The sequence below is a fragment of the Alternaria novae-zelandiae genome, assembly GCF_023758075.1.
Source record: "Alternaria novae-zelandiae strain BMP 2774 chromosome Unknown scaffold_32, whole genome shotgun sequence".
Lineage (NCBI taxonomy): Eukaryota > Fungi > Ascomycota > Dothideomycetes > Pleosporales > Pleosporaceae > Alternaria > Alternaria novae-zelandiae.
Genome location: NW_026056992.1, coordinates 85,920 through 105,179, shown reverse-complemented (window position 1 = coordinate 105,179; position 19,260 = coordinate 85,920). Strand labels below are relative to the sequence as shown.

General features: G+C 42.4%; 1 protein-coding gene across 1 annotated transcript; it reads left to right on the top strand.

Moving 5' to 3' along the window:
• Positions 1 to 15,153: 15,153 nt before the first annotated feature.
• Positions 15,154 to 18,496, top strand: J4E88_010332 (uncharacterized protein; the record flags this gene model as incomplete). The annotated part of the gene is made up of 5 exons (XM_049403925.1): positions 15,154 to 15,161; positions 15,288 to 15,665; positions 15,709 to 16,943; positions 16,993 to 18,282; positions 18,432 to 18,496. The coding sequence occupies 5 exons, from the start codon at positions 15,154 to 15,156 to the stop codon at positions 18,494 to 18,496; spliced, it is 2,976 nt and encodes a 991-aa protein (XP_049250297.1).
• Positions 18,497 to 19,260: the final 764 nt, after the last annotated feature.

Below are 19,260 nucleotides of genomic sequence, written 5' to 3'. Positions count from 1 at the left end.
TGCGGAATAGCCACAGGATGTGACTCAGGACACGTCCCCGTAGGCCCGACATCGGTTTCTCCCGCCCCGTCCGCATACGCCACATGACTCTGATGATCCGGAGAATCCAGGTTAACGCCATCCCAACACGTGGGGAAAGTGATAACAGAGCGAATACCGCCCGGACAGAAACCCGTAGGAAGTGTCTGCGCATCCGGCGCCGCGCAGTTGAGATGCATGTTATCACCCGTCTCCGGCATACACCTATAACACACCTTCCGAGCCGACGTTTTCTCCGTCGCCAACGCATCCCCAACCAACATGCGAAACCCGGGTCTGAAAGCCGTAACACCAGTCTGATTCTTCGTATCAGGCGTATAATACACCGTAACCCCCCCCGCGCCCTTCAGCCCCTCACTAACGGACTGCGGCACCCTTTTATACGTGCCATTGCGAGCGCGGAAGTACAAGACTGCGGTCCAGTAGTTCGAGAAGTCTTCAGAAAACGTGCAGCTTGTGCATGTGGACGCGGTGACGAGGTCGTGGGACTGCGGCATGGAGGCTGTGAAGGAGTTTCCGCCGACGATTTGGTGGAGGTGGGGGGAGGGGATGAGGGAGGGGAAGACGAGGGGGTCGAGGCGCTCGACGACGAGTTGCGAGCATTGGAAGCGGAGCATGGGGGGGATGGTTATGTTGAAGAAGGGGGGTTGGGCTGAGACATGGTGGGCGAGGAGGAGGATGGGGAGGAAGGTTGGCCGCATGTTTGTGGTCGTGGGAGGTGGTGTTGGAAATGAGGATAAGAATAGTGGGATGTCCGGAATTTAAACGGCGCGAACACTAATAAAATGTAAACTTCAGATACTTGCTGTCCGTCTTTGTCTGCCGTCTCTCACATCTGATCCACGATCACATGTTGTTGAGTAAACAGCCAATGTCGGTGTGATGGCTGCGGGGCCCGGGAGTCACTTCCTCGGGTCCTACCCTAATGTCGCACGACTTCATTTTAGCCTTTGAGAACGCTGGCAGTATCATACTCGACGATCACTGCGATACGCATGTGGGGCTCTGCGTGTATATGAAAAGTAAATTGCTATCGCTGCAAACCCATGTAGGTAGGTGCATGCCAAGGACATCCTTCAAATCCTTTAGCTGATTTAGAAGCCTGATAAAGACGCAAGAGAGAGTTGGCACATGAAAAGAGAAATATTGTCGCCAGTTTAAGTAATGCATAGCTGAAAAACCTTGAAGATAGGGATGCTATGTACTAGCAAGGAAGTATTCGATACTTTTCAGACGGCTAGCTGGTTATCGTCCGCGTCGACGTATACAGCACGTAGGATCGTTCTCTTCTCCACAGGCGGCTGCTTGTAATCGTGTATTCGTTATACCCTCCAAGTCAATAATACGCCAACTAAAATGTGGGAAGGTGGTTCTTCGTATCGAGGAAACGTCAAGACGGACTCTTAAGCGAAAGAGGTGGTTCGATTCCGTAACCGTACGTCGTGTGAGATGATGCGTTAGTCGCTTTCGGGGTATCTAAGGCCGTTATCATATTCAGCGCGGCATGATTTGTAGTCTAGGTGCATCGAAGAATCGATCTCTGATCTGCTTGCAGAGTCGAGAGGAAGTGGGGTCCAAGAAAGGAGCGTATTCCGTGGAAATGACTCATTTGCCAGCCTCCTTCATCGTTATAGCCAGACCGGAGGCAGTACTTGACATGCTGCTACCACTGCCACTTTTCCTTCTACTGTGTTGTTTGGCGGACTCGGAGCCGGCACTACCACGCCGACTATTTGAGGTGGGATGCACAGGGAAGTAGCCAGATCCGTCCTCGACGGCAGAGCGTACTGGTGTCCTTGCCCTGCTCTGTACCGGGCTCATGCGAAACGCTTCTGATCCAGCACTCCACCTCTGTCCCGGACTTGCACCGCCTGTCAAACTCCGCGCATGCCTCCGCGTAGGCGTCTCGGCAGGTAATTGGAGCCGTGAGTTGATGCCCATCCACAGCGCCTCTTCGTCGTCGTCCCCCGGCACTCTCCATCCTCCCACGCCCTCAAAGTCACGCGTCAATTCGCTTGTACCAATGAGCGCCGTGAGAGAGTTGTTCTTATGTTTCAGGAGACGTGACGTATGCGCCGAGTGTAGAGCTGCATCTTGCGAAGATGTCGTGCTAGCCGTGCTTGTGCGGCGATGGCGCTGCCCGGTCGGGGAGTGTCGGGCGGACGAAGGTATAAGAGGGGCCCGAAGCGGAACTGGCTTCGAAGCCGATGGTGATAGCCATGCGCCTATGATTGCAATGGCGAGACGGCAATATACGGTTAATGCGCGGAAGGAGAGGAGCGATACGGCGATTGAGGTGGTGACGACGGCGAAGAAGGCGAGCGGGATTGAGACGGAGAGCAGGATGAAGGGCGTGACGGCATAGACGGGGTTCCACAGGCTGAGCTCAAGGCTGGATGAGCCCAGTCGAAGAAACATAATGGCGACCCGTGGTGGAGAAGGAAGCAATGATGACGGGTGTTCGCATGTGAAAGTTGCGGGGAAGCGCCAAGGTCAACCAGACGCGACCTCTCCACCCGTTCTCTGCGGAGCATCGACAGCGAGCCTCTCCGCTCAATTCCCGCTGAATCGCCTTGCTGTCGTCCGCGCAGGTGTGATGCCAATCCCGATCAGCACGGCGCTGAGAGATGTGCCCTTGAAGATGCTCTCGTACTGCTCGATCTTGAGGCGGGTCGAGTAGGGCTGACGCTTGATGCGGAGAAAAGTCGCGCCCGTGACGGCCAGCCAGGCGCCGAAGAGGATTTCGTAACGGTACTTCTCCACCACGGTTTCCGAGGCGTTGCCAGACATGATAATGATGCGGTCGGCCAAAAGCAAAGGTGGAGGAAGCGATGAAGGTTGCGGGATCGGGCGGCAGAGGCCTTGATAATATGGAAGATTTCATGACGTCGTTGGTTGGCTCACCATCACGCGCTCGCCACCGCTACTTGCATCCATCACACCACGCCTCAGACCGCTGCCATACGACGGGAAAACATCGTGAACAGTGTCGTCCACTCGCTCTCGATTATTGTTTTTGCGCATGGGTCTCTACCGCCCAACCATTGTAAACTTACTAGCGCCTAGATACTGATTGGATCGCTTTGTCCATGCACGACTTCCTCTTTGTCTCGACCTTATCACGGAATCGCTCACCGCAATTTCATTCTAGACAGTACATCACCCAATATCTCAGCCTCATTTCAGGTTCATAATCTACCGAGACTGAAGCGCGTATCATGTCGACGCGAAATGTTTGGAAGATCGACCGCAGGTCCTTGATCATCATTCCGATTACCGTTGCCGTGATTCTCGGCATTGCATTCCTGCTTTCACGAAAGCTAAAGCGAACCTTCTTCGGTCGTTCCAAGAAGTTGCTACTTCCGTTGACTAACACACCGCCACGCAAGACATCTTTCCAGCATCATCTCCAGGCTTTGCGCACGTGGTGGAAGTCTGCAGTCTCTTCTGCCACTAGCTCGCCTCAGCCTCACGACCGCCTCACTCATCGAGGATGGTTCCAGCGTTACAATGCCGAGAAAAGTCTCTTTGAGGAAGAGCGTTGCAAGGAGATGCGAAAAGAATGGAAGCCGAGAGTGTTCATTCAAAATTACAGGGAGCACTGGAATCGGATTGCCGAAGAGCAGAAGAAAGCTCGACAAACGCAGTGGGAGAAATTCAAAGACAAGGTAGGACTTTAAGTATGTATCGATATAATATGCCATCACTTCTCATCATGATATCTTGCCATTAGTACGTTTTGTACATCGTCTTTGTATGCAATGTGATCTGCGGTGGTACAACTGGGCGCAGCACACTGACGGCTTTGTCTCCTGCAACTTCTTCGAACAAAGATGATACTCGGCTATGCTCTCGGTTAGTTATAGATTCCTGTTCTACTCTCGAAGACCATAGTCATAACTTCAAATGTCATCTGCTTTACGAAAAGATGGCTACATCAATTATCGCCTCACATGTCCACAAAGTCGATCTGGCTGATGCATCCGCTGAAGCGTCAGTCGAGGAACTGCAACCCCAAGGCATCTCCAATCAAACGATCATCATTATAGTTTCCATACTAGGCTCTGCAACCATCTTAGCCATTGTCGTCGGAGTTATAAGCTACTTTCGACATCGACGTCGGAGAAAGGCCAATCAAGAACGCCAACAGGAGATCGAACGGAGTTTGCAACGGGCTCGACGACCCGTCCTCACGTTAGACACAGATATACCAATCGCAACTCAGTACAGGAGGTCGGTTGCTCGAACCGGCTAGCGGACATCCTGCTATCAGATATCCCCGGGCCCGCAATGTGACCAAGATTCAAGCACTGTGCGACTACATGTCCGGACGTTCAACACACAGTCGCTTCAGCTTATCAAGATAGTTCCTGTCTCAATGCTTCATCTCAGCCCACAAAAACCCTTCAAACTATCAGTTTCACAAACTCAAGCCCGGCCAACACTCATGGCATTAACCCACGACCAAGTCGGTGCCATAGTCGCTAGCTGCGCAGGCGCGGTCTTGCTAACCATCTTCCTAATTCTTATCTTCGTCCACCCGGTCCGACTTTACACTTTCTCTCGACGCAAGTCTCCTCATTCCAACCCAGCTTTCACTACCGCAGACGAAGAATCCCAACGTCTCTCCATACCCGAGACTCGCTTCTCCCTTATCAGCCACTTCGAAACCATCGGTAACCTAGTCATACCGCCCCAGCATCGTCCTCTTCCCTCTGCACTAGACATCATCAACCGTGTAGCAATAGCCGTTGCGTTGCCTGCAGGTACAAAGCCCGCGGACTTGGATCCTGGAAGGAGTGCCGAAGCTGTAGAAAAAGCGTCGTGGACTCTCATCGAGCGTCAAGACTCGCTTGTCATGCGTGAAAGTGCTGCTCAAGAAAGCAAGAGGATGTCTGTGAATCATATGGAGCAGTTAGAGAAGCTGCAGAGTATGTTTGTTATTGGGGATGGAGAGGAGGATGAGGATTGGGATGATGCTGATTCAGTAGATCATGACTCGGAGGTGGCTCATGGTTTTGGGTCGGGTAAGGCGATGAGTGGGATGTATCATGCGGGGTAGACTGTATTAGAGTAAGATGTTGATGTTGATGTTGTGGCAATATGAGATCGTCTCGTATCGTGCAATGGGTTTTGGGAGATTCAAACAGTCATTATCGGAAGTCATTTGAGCATCTTAAGGAGCGTGGACACTACAGTATATCAAGGAAAATTCAAGCCCAGTGCGTCGTCTCTTGTTGTTCCCCAAGTTTCCAGATACACGCCATCCCATGGCGTCTCTGCGTTATGTTCACCAAGCCAGGATAGAGCAGGCAAAGTCTTTGATCTCCGTCGTCGCATGTGGTAGATCGCAGGTGTACTGCATCTCTAGACAATAGAGGTGGCTGTCTGTTTCGTGTTGTGGAAAGGAAGCAGAACGTGGGGAAACGCACGCCGTCTCGGCGCAGATCAGCCGACGCGCGCTTAGTCAGCTTCTGCTCAACACGCGACGCGTGACGCGTCTGTTCCTTCCATCTTCACCCGTCCAGTCGACTTGTTTTTAACTTTCCCCCTACCATCGCAAATCGAACGTAAACATCGCAACCATATCACACCCGCCCAATCTGAAGGTCCGGATGCGATAGACACTCATCCTCTCAAACCTTACTCGGCCTGAGTAACACGACCTGGGAGCTGTCAAGCACCTGCGGCTCCAGGAGAGCTGTCTGCACGTGTCACAGAGAACGCGAATTTGTCGCGCGTGCCATGAATGCAAATCTGGTACTTCACATGCTCCACAGTCGCTAACCCACAGACGCAGCCTCAACATCGGAGCTCGCGAAGGTATCCTGGACCGCAATGTTCGGGGGCACGCGCTTCTTGTCCTTTGACAACTACCATTCGCCAGCATTACAGGCATTGTTCGCACCTTGACTGGCCGTCTAAAATGCTCATCACACAGCTTCAATGTTGTGCATGGTCATTGGCCAATGTCTCATGTTTCAAGATCGTCGCATTACCGAACGGCCCGGTCGCGGGATGATCACATCCACTAGGACAGCCCGGCAGTGAGGTAAAGCCCTCTGCAATACTGTTTTATTGCTCCTTCAGCACCCTGTGCGACGTCGAGAGATGGTCTCGGCCACAATTGTGTTTTGCGATCATGCGAGCGGCTAGCTGGCTTCGATTTGGAGAAATATTTCTCTGACCTGTACTACAGTCAGACTTCTTCACTGCGAGCAGTTCTCCATCCACAGCAATGCGATCCTCGCGCAAGTGTCAGCATTACGGAGTAACAGGCCCCAGCGCATAATGCGCCTCTTTGATATGCTGCACGTACGACATGAAGTGGGCATGTTTCTGATGTTTCTAGCGTTTCTAGTTCTACGTCTAGGATGTTTCAAGAACGGCACCCCAGACAGCATCACTATCTTCTTATTTACGCGCTTGTCTTATAATAATCTAATTATAATAACTTTAATAGTATATTAAGTAGTTAAGTATATAATAACTATAATTTACTAATAAAGTCTAAGCTAGTACATTTTTATATATATCTATAGTATAGTAATAAGTCTTTAAAATAACTCTATAATAAAATAGCTTATACTATAAAACTATAGTTAAAGTTTAAGTATATAAAGTGTTATAGACTAGCCTTAGAGTTAGAATATACTAAGTATTAATAGAATATTATAAGGCTTAGAACTTAAGAGGCTACGTATAGAATCTAGAGGTTTATATAGTAAGTCTAGACCTTGCCTATACCTTCTCTATTCTAGCCTAGGCTTAGGTAAAGCCTAAAACTATTATATACCTCTAAACTTACTTTTATTATATTAGTTAAGAAAGCAGCGTAGTGTTATAGAGAATACCTCTACACTAAGGTTATAGACCTAATAGGTAACGCGTAGAGGTAGGTCTGCGCGTATAGAGTTTTTAGACTATATAAAAATTTTACCTATATAACCTCTACTACACCTACGTATAGAGTTATAACAACTCTAAACTATATCTAGACTAGAGTTATATTATAATTTTTTACAATTATAATATAGCTTTTGTCTAAGGCCTTACTTACACTTTAACGTAACTTACCTTTATTCTAACCTACTCTAAATTCTTTACTTTACAACTTTTGTACCTGCCTCTTTTAAAAACCTATTAGTTCTAGACTATATTTATACCTCTTATTATAAGGTTCTATATTATTCTTACTTAGCTTATAGCTCTAGTACTGTTTGCTTTAGCTAGTTCTCTTAACACATAAAATAGTAGCACTAGTGTTACTACTACTAGCGCCTCTAGTAGCTAAGATCTAAGAAAGCTAACTAGTCTCTCTAGATATAGCTTCTTCTATAACTCTAAGGTAAGAGCTCTAATTAGGTCTAGACTATACTCTAACTAATATATAATAGAGCAAGCAGCGCTGCATAGACTAGTACAAAGTTAAGAGTAACTCTAATAACTCTAACTTTGCTAAGGCTAACTTTAAGAATTATCTATGTATTCTGTATATTGCGCTACTTTCTTAGTTTAGAAAGTATAAGTGTAAGCCTAGTACTAGTTTATTCTATTTAGGTTCTCTTAAGAGTCTAGACTATAAGCTAACTTTTTCTAGGCTCTTTATATTCTTTCTATAGCTATTATAAAGCAAAGTGCGCTTTATATATACTTAAGTTCTCTATTAACTCTAAGCTACGCTACGCGTTCTGTAATTAGAACTACTATATTAAGTAAAGCACTAGGCGTAGAAACGCCTATATTATAGATCTAGAGACGTATAGTACTATATAGCCTATAACTAGAACTATACTAAAGTTTGCGCTATACTTTTATATTCTCTACTACTGCTTTAAATTAATTCTTGCTATAGCTAAGTAAGGCTCTAGTCTAGCTATCTCTTATAAACTCTCTACTTAACGCTAGTATAAGGCTTTATGTCTATCTAATAACTAAATATCTTTATTTAATTTCTCTTAGAGAAATATAGTTATTTCTATAGTATCTAGTTGTAGCTTAAATAATTTAAATAATCTTGTGCGTTTTGTTAGCAGCGCTCTAAACGTTATTAGTAGTTAGTTTTAGTAGTAGAAGAATATGTTTAGTAAGATTATAGTATAGGCTCTAACTTTCTCTACACTATCTATATATTAACTTTTATTAGAACTAACTTCTACCTAGTACGCTCTTAAAGCACTACTGCTAAGTAGACTATCTACTTCTAAGTAGCTCTAGTTTCTACTACTAAGCTTACTAGATTAATAACTAGCCTAAGAATAAATATAACTTAGATAATAAGAAGTATAGAGTCTCTGCGCGCTGCGCTAACTACTATACTAACCTCTTTTATAACTACTCTTAAACTACTAAAGATACTATCTACTATAGTTGCTATTGCGTTAATATCTAGTCTAGCGCTATTTCTTTCTTAGACTTAAGCGCGTAAGCTTCTTCTACTATATATAAGCAGCGTAGCACTTCTAGGCGTAGTGCTCTAGTACTTATTTCTGCGCAGAATTCTCTAGCGCCTTATATAGATATAGTCTACTATAGCACTAAAGTCTATAAGAATGTTAAGTAGAACTAGAATAAGCTAATAGAGAATTTTGCTAAGCAGCCTAGCAACTCTAGACTAGCTCTAGACTCTACTCTGTCTACTAACCTCTCTACCTCTAACTAACTCTAGCGCTATATCTTAATATTATCTAGCTAGTCTACGTCTAACTCTAAGTCTAAGACTAAATTAGAAGTCTACCTTTTCTAGATTCTACTATTATTAACTTCTAGTAGTAATACTCTGCGCTAAGGCTTTATTAAGCAAGAGACCTCTTTACTACTATATAATAACTATTCTGCGTACTACTATATTAAAGGCTAACTTATTCTAGAGCTACCTCTCTAGAGCTTTAGCTGCGTCTAGAAGCAGCTTCTATCTAAGAAGAAGCCTTCTCTACTTAAAAAGAATCTAATTCTATCTAAGAAGAACTTATAATAGTAGCTAGAGTAGAAGTTTTCTAAGATTAAGAAGAAGATTCTAGAGCCTAATAAGTAGTTTAATATAAGTAGTAGTCTTTCTAATAAGTAGATCTATTATAAGATAGAGAATAACTAAGTAGACTTTATATACTTTTAGTCTAGGTTTGTATAGTGTCTATAGAGTTACTATTCTTAAGATTTATAGTGCGCACTAGATAGTATAGGCTAAAGGCTATTAAATTAACTTCTTTATTATAGGCCTAAGGCTAAATTTATTATATACCTTTTCTTTTCTTATTATAACGCACTAGTCTATTATAAAAACGCGTGTCTCTATATTTAGCTTTAAAATAATCTAGTGCCTTAGTCTTAGAAAGTTTAAGTAAGTTAATCTATATTAGCGTAATATAGCTAGTCTACTTTACTAAGGCCTTCTACTAGCTCTAACTAGAAGCGTTTTTTACTTATAAAACTTTCTCTACTATCTATTTATATAAATTCTTATTATTCTTATATAGATCTACTATAGGCTCTAGTTATACGTCTATTAGTAGCTAGCTTAGTAAAGAATCTACTACTACCTACTCTACTAGATCTATATAAATAGTCTTATATAGGTTTCTAGATAGGTCTAAGGTAACTATAAGAGAGAATAGCACTACTATTATAGTGTACTTTACTTAGAGCTAGTCTAATTTCTTACTAAGCTAGTTTGTCTTAATATTACGTATAGAGAACTATACTTTATTACTAACCTAGAATTACTCTATAGAGCAGCGCGACTAGTTTATAGCCTTTTATTACTACTACTAAGTAAAAATAATTATAGCTTAGGCTAGATTAAGCCTAGACTTTAAGTACTCTATAAACTAGATAGCGCAGCTCTTAGAGGTGTGCGTAGACTTCTTCTAAGGTAGAATCTACTATAGCGTTTCTACTATGTATCTATTAAGTAGTAGGTTTAGGCTAACCTCTGTAACGCTTAAGTTATAGTTATTTAAGGTAAGTTAACACGCTAGAAGGTAATTAGGCTAGTTAGTCTATTTAAAGTTTACTATTATACGTAGTACTACCTATACCTCTTAGTTTATACGCTCTATGCCTCTATTAGTCTAGAGGTAGTGCAACGTTAAGAGTAGCTAGTCTACCTTTATAAGCTTATATAAGGTAGTCTAGAAAGCCTCTAACTAGTTAGAGCTATAGTCTATAATAAGAGCTAAAAAAAATCTATAGAAACGCTACTAGTAGTTGTAGAATACTTGCGTAATAGAGTCTAAGGCTATAAAAGAAACTACTTCTAACTAGACAAATTTTAATAGGTAATTTATAATAACTAAAAGATACTATAGTAAGATCTTATTATAGGCTAGTAGTTCTATTATAAAGTCTATTAAGATTTACTACTAGTATCTATCTACTACTAGAATAGGCTGTAATAGCTCTTAGCACTTCTTCTAAGAGAAGTAGATAGCGTAGTAGTAGTAATTTCTAATATAACGCGCAACATTGCTTAACATACTATTCTAGTAATAGTTTTAGTATATATAGTAGAAAGTAACGTTCTTCTCTAGATACTCTACTAGGCCTAACTTATAGGCTCTCTAGATTACTATTATAGTAAGTAGCTTCTAATTTAGTAGCTATAAAACGCTTCTCTAAAGTAGTGTACTATATACGCTAATAGCGTAGTCTCTAATTTACTAAGTTATATTAGCCTTAGATAGAAAAGCTCTTGCACTTAGATAGACTACTCTCTACCTCTTAATATAGCTAGAATTCTCTACTAGTATAGCGTTTTACAGGCCTTGTATATAGAGGTTAAAAAATACTAAAGAGCCTAGTAGAGGTGCATTCTCTACTTAGACCTAGGCTATATCTACTAAGATCTAGATAGGTGTTATAACGCGCGTTAACTAGCAGAAATTCTCTGCGTAGTTTTGCTTATAGTAGCTTAATATATTAGAGCGCGCTGTAAGGCGCCTAAGCTAATAACGTAATATATACTAGAATTTAGAGAGGTGCTTTGCCTAGTAATACTATTACTTGCTAAGGTCTTGTATACTAGTAAAGTACTCTAGATTCTTATAGTTAGTAAGAACTTTAAAAGGCTTATATACGCTAGTAAGCTTAGCTACCTATATCTTAAGATAGCGCACTATAGTAAGTAACTTCTTATTATAAATAGTATAGTTACGCTTTTTACTTATAAGAGCTACTAAATAGTAAGCAACTAAGTATAGAATACCTCTAATATACTATAAAAGACATCTCTCTAGAGTAACGCCTAAGTAGTCTATCTTAATAATTATTTAGTAAGAGAGGTTCTACTAATAAAGAATAGAGCCTATAATAAATGTAGACTTTAACGTTTAGAAAGCCTAATTCTTCTCTAGTCTCTATTTAAACTAGGTAGCCTTTTCTATAAGTTAGTAGAGAAGAGCAGCTACTTTAGAGAAGTTAGAGATAAAGTTATAATAAAAGTTTATAAACCTAAGAAAACTACGTATATCTATTACTATTATAGACGCTCGCTAGTTCTAGACTACCTAGAGCTTATCTAGGTCTAGACGTATAGCGCGCTCTGCCTTAATAACGTAACTAAGGTAGTAGACTTCTTTTACTATAAACACGCTTTTCTTAAGATCTAGGTTAAGTTAGGTATTACGTAGTAGAGTTAGAACCTATTTTGCCTTAGTAAAGTAGTTAGCTCTACTTTCTCTAGAGTAGATTAGAACGTTGTTAAAGTACGCTATCGCAAAATTGCCTAGTGCTTTCTTTAGCGTACTATTAATATACTACTAGAAAAATATAGGTGCACTAGTTAGGCTAAAAGAGTAGATAAGCTACTTAAATAACCTAAATTAGGTACAGAACGCTGTTTTTGCCTTATTACTATTAGCTATACGCAGCTTATAGAATACAGTATAAATATTAACCTTAGTAAACTAATAAGCCTCTAAAAGTATACGCAGCGTCTTCTTAATTAAGAGTAGTAGGTAGTAATCTATAACTATAATTTTGTTAAGGCTATAGTAGTTAACGTAGAGGCGCTAACCTCTAGAGGCCTTTTTTACTAGAAGAACTAGTAACCTAGTAGAGAAGAAGCTAGCCTAGATCTACCTCTTATTAAGTAAGTCTATAAGCTATATGCGCAGCTCTAGTAGCTAATTACGTAATATTAGATATAAGAGACCTTATAGCGCGTTCTGCTTACAGCTATACGCGTCTATAGATAAGTTAATATAATAATTAAGGTAGCTCTAGTAAGAGAGTAGTCTACTAGCTTTATTCTTATTAAAGAGGTTGTAAAACGTAGCTAACTTAAGTAGTAATTTACTTAGCTTAGGCTCTGTAAAGAGTTAAATACCTTCTAATAAGAGGTAGAACTAATATAAGATATAGGTAAGAGTATAGATACTTATAATAAGAACTACGCCTTTATACCTAGAAATACGCGCTTTGTAACCTACTACCTTAGCTACCTTCTTAATACTAATTATTATAATCTCTAGCTACTCTAGAGCCTAATTATACTTATACACTACTATCTCTCTAGCGTAACCTATAGTAAGAAGGCTCTATAGAATATTAAGAATAACGCTCTTCTAGCGCATTTATAGCTTACCTAGAATAATATTATAATATAAGTTTAGAACTATATAGGTAATAAGGTAAGTTAGCTAACTATTAATATTATACTCTACTATAGCTAACTATAAGATAATAGAGTTCTACAAGAGACTTGCTACTTAGCGTAGTAACTATAAAGTTAATTTAAGAAATTAAGTACTTACTCTTCTAGTAACTACCTTATTAATTGCGTAGAAATATTTACACTCTAAGTTAACTAACGCCTATATCTACTTAGCGCTCTCTAAGAATAAGAATACTAAAAATAAGCTCTTATCTATAGACTAGCTAATATTAACTAAGTAAGTATTAAGGCTACGTATTAGTAACTTCTCTACTAATATAACTATAGTCTACCTCTAAGCTAGACTCTCTCTAGAGGTAGTTAGTTTCTTAAACGTACTCTCTCTTTATCTAAACTAACTAATTATATTATAATAGAGCGTATTATAGCTGCGTTTAGACATGCTCTTATATAGTAGCCTACACGCCTATACTATATATAGATACTTACTACCTTACGCTTACTAAATATATCTATAGAAATCTAGTTCTTCTAGTTAGAAGCTAGACCTCTATAAGAGCCTTTAGACGTAGTGTCTACTACCTCTACGTTTACTATATAAACGTTACTATTATAGTTCTGCCTCTAAGGTGCTATAGGCATAGAGTAATAGAGCTAAGACCTCTAAGTAGACTTTATCTCTACTATTTTAAGGTTAACTATAATAGTCTTATACGTAAGAACTATAGCGTTATAGTTAGTATATAATACGCTCTAGTTTATAGAGACCTCTCTTATATAATTATTTAAGGCGTTGCAAAGCTAGCTTAGCTTATACTTATTAGCCTAGTAGAGTTTACCTACCTACGCTAGAGTCTAGCTAAAGGCAATAAAGAATTCTATAAAGAACTAACACTTTCTTTAGCGTAGGTAGTCTAGGTATACTAGAGCCTACTTCTTGCTATAAACGTTACTGTAGTAGAATAATAGATAGTTAAGAAACTCTAGTAGATTCTAGGTACTATATCTACTTATTTTAAAGTATAGAGTAACTTACTACTAGACTATAGATAATAGTTTAGCGTTAATAAATATAAACTATAACTTTCTATTCTCTAGAAACTCTTAGTCTATTACTAGCTTATACTTAATTATTACCTTCTAAGCTTAGAAGTACGCCTTATTACCTCTAAAGCGCTTCTCTATCTAAAGAGGCCTGCGCTTATCTACGCATATAGGTAGAGAAGAAGAAGAAAATAGAAGGTCTATACTAGCGCTAAAACTACTAATAGGCACCTCTATAGTAGAAGCAGCGTTTCTCTTTTATAAAGTATTACTAGAGAAGAGCGTAGTATTAAACTGCGTACTTAAGGCCTTAAGGCGTTAGGTAAGGTACTTATTCTAGACCTAGAGCGTCTAGAATAAGGTATAGTCTTCTGCGTAGTCTTAGGTTAGTTATTATAATTAGTTTAGAATTACTTATAGAGTTGCGTCTTTAGCTATTTTTATTTTTTAAGCCTAGCTAGTCTATCTCTAAACTTATATATAGTGCGTAAGAAAGAAGCCTTATAAATATTATAGACTAGCTTTAGAGTTAGAATATACTAAGTATTAATAGAATATTATAAGGCTTAGAACTTAAGAAGCTATATACAGAATCTAGAAGTTTGTGTAGTAAGTCTAGACCTTACCTATACTTTTCTTGTTCTAGCCTAGGCTTAGGCAAAGCCTAAGACTATTACATAAAGTACTATTACTATATTATTTATCTTTATCTAAATTCTTTATAACTATTATAGTAATACTATATTAGCTTCTAAGCTTAGCTTTTACTAATACTAAACTACGCTTACTTTTAGTACTAAAATATTATCTTATTAATAACTTAAATAAAGTAAAGAAAATATACGCGCTAGTAGTAGAGTACTTTAAAAGTAGCTACTATATTAAGCTAGTTATCTTTTTATACTATAAAATTAGTTTAAGTAAGATAGCTAAATATATTAAAGTAATTACTACTAATAAAATATAGTAATTAGCTAGTATAATAATATTAATATTATATAGCTAAAAATTAACGCTTTAAATAACTTACTATTATAAATACTAGTAAATATAACTCTTATAAATAAATACTAGCTACTTACTACTAATAATATAATACTTATAGTTATAAACGCTATTATTACTAAGTATAGTAAGTAATTTAATAGACTAAAATAGTAGTAGCTTAAAGTAGTAAGTATAAGTTAGTAGAAATAATAAAATACTAAAGTAGAATTATAGGAGAAAACCTACTTAGAGACTAGCGTCTTAGCAATAAAATTACGTTAAAACATTAGAAACATTAGAGGCATCACCATGTCCACTCTGCTCGACATATAGTATCGCTGTGGCACTTGGCCGGGCGCCTACTCTTGGTTCCTGAGTGAGTGTTGTGGCAGGCCACCGCCATTGACACATTCGCCTTCTGGTTTCTTCTTGCACATGTATTTGAGATACCCCACTACCTCCTTATAATAATGTTTGCGTTTGCTTCTGAAAGGCCGGTCTGGCACCTACTGGCATGCTTTACGACCTTCTTTTTGCTTTACTCATCGGCTGCCTTTTGGTTCGGCTCACGGGGATCATTCGCTAGCGACCATTACCCAGACAGCCTCACAGCAATCTTCTCTACACAGACCATCGATGCGCTCAACCAAGACGTAAGGTTGCGTAGTGCGCTACTATCACTCACAGAAGCCATCGCACTATCTTCCAGTGATATCGGTGAGAAGCTTCGTTCGGAAAGTCTCCAGAACTTTGGCGCCAATCTCACGGATGGTATCAAGCACGTTCGGTCGAAAGAGGGGTCAGAACTGAAGAGGAGGGACTTGCAGGATGACATCAGTAGTACTTTCCGAGATTTGACGGGTGCTGGTGGTATAGGCGGGTTCAATCTGACAGGTGGATTGGCCGGTGTACTGGGCAGCCTAGGGGACTTGATGACGGGCTCCCTTGGTACACCCGCTTTGTTTCTGGGTATAGGTTTAGGGTACGTAGGTGCCCACCACAACGAACAGACTAACCATTAGCAGAATGGGTACAACGACTGCTCTCAACCTGACCGACATGGAGGAAGCCAACGCGATAGCTTCGAGCATCGCCACCGCCTACAACGCTTCAGCAAGTGGTGCGAACCTCGTCGCTCAGCAACTTGGAAACGGCCTATCGAGGCAAATTACCCCTTCCTTCGATGACAACAACTTCTCTCTCGCCCCTGCGGCCTTTGCCCTGGCATCTGGCATTGGAAACGCGACTGCAGTAGGGTTCGGTCTGACAGAGCAACGTTTCGCGCCTTCGTCGGATTCGAGCATTGAGGGTCTAGCTGGAAATTTTGGTCTTGGGGTTGCAATGCCGATCGTATCCAACATTGACCTTCGAGCCACTATCAAGAGTTTGGGAAATAGTTCCGGTGTCTCGAGCTTCATGCAGAATCTTCCCAAGATCGCGGCAGCAGCAGGGCTGGGCCTAGGAGAAGGCGCAAGAAACGGCTTGGGCTTGACAGCATCAGAGCCATCAGGATCTGAGAATCAGAAGCGACAATCTGTGGATCCCACAGCAGACACGATAGACTTTCCGAGAACCGTAAAGCATTTCGCCAGAGGCCTTAGCCAGTCATTCATTCAGGGCAGCAACTTCTCAAATCTAGACATCGGGTCTATGACGGCCTTCCCCAACACGACCGAGCTCCAGGCCATGCTCCGACCTATGGCTGCGGGAGCTGGTGCGGGTATAGGCATGGGGATTGCCATCGGATTGAACTTCAAAGCAGTGGATGCTCCGCCAATGATCGCTAGTAATATTGACAGCGACAACGAACAAACGGCCTTGGCTGCGGAAGGTTTCACGCAAAACCTTTTTTCCAACCTGCTCATTAACGGTACCGCCATTCAACAAGCGAAATCGTTCATCGCGAACAACCCACCTCAAGCATTGCAGGGTATCGATGGTGCGAAGGCAGCGGAAGGCCTCGCTAGAGGTACCATCGAAGGCGTTGTGAGCGCGATGTATTCTGTCGGAGGAGTCAAGAACTTGATCAGTGGCGATCTTCCGGATACGGCATACGACAATGTGCCAGTTTTGGCACCGACACAGTTTAACGATACGCTAAACGGCTCGGCTGTTGGCTTTGCGCGAGGGCTTACAGGCAAAGCGACGATACTGGTTGCGGAGATCGTCAGAAACCTCACTCAGGGCATGTCAAAGTCTGATGTGGCTCCTCCATCACGTCGAAGCATTGTCGGAGAGTTCCACGAGGATTCCAGTGTAGGTAAGGAATTGCTGCTAGCTGAGCTTTTGCATATACTGACACATCGCAGTAGCATCTAGTCCGATTACCGCCCGTCAATCTCAAGGCGGAGCCAGCCAATTCCCTATAGCTATCGACCCCGCCACAGCGCAGAAAGGCGCACAGAAATTGGTCGATACTCTCACATGCCAGGGAATCGGCGGCATCGCGTCCGCAGCTTTTGGTGCTATGGCCGCGGCCAAAGCGAACGCTACTATGATGGGCAAAGCGATGGGCCAACTCGGTCAGACTCTCGACCCAACGGTATTGCAAGCACTGCCCCGAGGACCTATTACAGTCTTATCAGAAGGAAACATGTTCGAGATTATCATCGAAAGCCAGAGTGTGAAGATCAATGGCCTGGCGCTGGTCCCATTTGCAGTCATTACAGGACTACACGTCCTGTTCGCTGGTCTCGCATTTCTTACCTTCCTTCCATTATACCTTGTCTTGGGTGTAGTCTGGCGGTTCTCCGTCCTGACCGGCTTCCCAGTGGATGAAGCCAAGAACAGGAAATGGCGTATGGGCTTTTTGATCACGTTCGCCATTCTAGGCATCACTGGTATAATCCTAGGCATGGTCGGTATGGGAAGCTCTCGTCATTTCCGCGACACACATGGCATCATGGGCCTCATTTGTCTCATATTCCTTTTCCCAGCAGTGGGATTCTCCATCGTTCGTCTTCGTACAGAGATTCCACATCCCTCACCCGCAGCATTCGCCGGAATTAAAGGCCCTATCGCGGTTGCGAAGACACCGCAACGCATCTACCTCGTCAGTGGTATCAGTACCCAGCTACTATTGGGGCTAGGCCAATTCGCCTTCTTGCAGGGTTTCGCCACACTGCGTGCCATATCACTTTGCGTCGCCGACGCGGTGCTGACCTCAGCGAGCGTTTCTGGTCTCGTGAGTATTGTCTTGATGATACAAATCAGTGCCACGGCATTAGTCGGCATTCGGGCCTGGTTGGAACAACACATTGCCAAGAAAGAGGCAGCCGGCATGACTCGAACAACGACTGTTGGTTCTAGTGGGCTCAAACGAAGCGACACGATGGCTACGTTCGGTTTCGATAGGAAAGATCCGCTATCGGTTTCCAGATTGATCACCACCAAACCCAAACTCACACAACGAAAGACGGAAGAGCTCAAAGGCTCCGAAGACAGTGGTATCGGCACTCCATTCAACTTCAGGAAAGAAGGAAGCATCAACGAAGCTGAAGCACAAGACGACAACTTCCTCTCACCCGAAGAGCGGATCAACTACCAGGAGCGCGGCATCTACAACCCCAAAACCGGAGGCTATACATACCCAGTTCAGAGTATGAATTATGGCGATGAAGAGTTCTACAACAGGTCGACTACTTATGGAGAACGCCGCCCCTCTTCAGGCGTGTTTGACCCCTTGCTGTCTCCCCGGCCCCCAATGGCAGCCGCTACCGGACCGAGAATGACTGGCGTTACTGTTCAGGATTTGTGGCCTCCACCTATGCCGGCGAGTTTGTATATGACGACGAGGACGCAGAAGACTGTTAGCAGTAGGTATAGCAGGCCGATAGATGGGAATGTGCCCGTGAGGGATAGCTTTATGGGGTTTGGGAACCGATAGGGAAGGGTACTTCGGAGGGTAGACGAACTACATGTATACCACGATGTATGATAGAGAACTAGGAATATATCCAAATGAAGCACACTTTGAGAGACCATTCGCGTAGTGACCAAGCTCGATGTCGATGCGAATGATCGCGGCCCATGTCGTTGGTCACTCCGTGGTACAAACGGAGACCCGGTAGTTTCCGCTACGCCACCGTCGGTCGGTAGCCGAGTATATAAACCCGTCTTTCATACTTTGTGTTCACTCTTCATCGCACAAAGTCTCCTGAAAGATTTCTCAAAACCTCATGACTACCAGCTCATGTCTGGGATGTGGCTGCCTGCTTCCAAAAATTATTCCAGTCCGACTCATGAGACTGAGCTCGAAAAACTTCCTTCCACGATTACTTGTTGTGGTCGTCTCCCAACATGCAACTTTGAGATGTTCTACTCTTTCTCGACACCTCAAAAGAAAGATATTCCAGGTGATGTAGATCGCTGCCTCCGCCCTGCTCCGAAATCAGATTCGTATTCTTCCATGACGATTCTTCTAAGCTCTGCTCTCCCAAAACTTTTATCAAACCAACGGATGCCTTGCGGCGCTGCCTCTCAAAAGAGAAGATAAGGAACGCATGTCGGGACCCAAAAATCAAGGTGTTGCTATTTTCATGTTGGTGGGCCTGGAGTATCTGACTCGCATCGGCTAC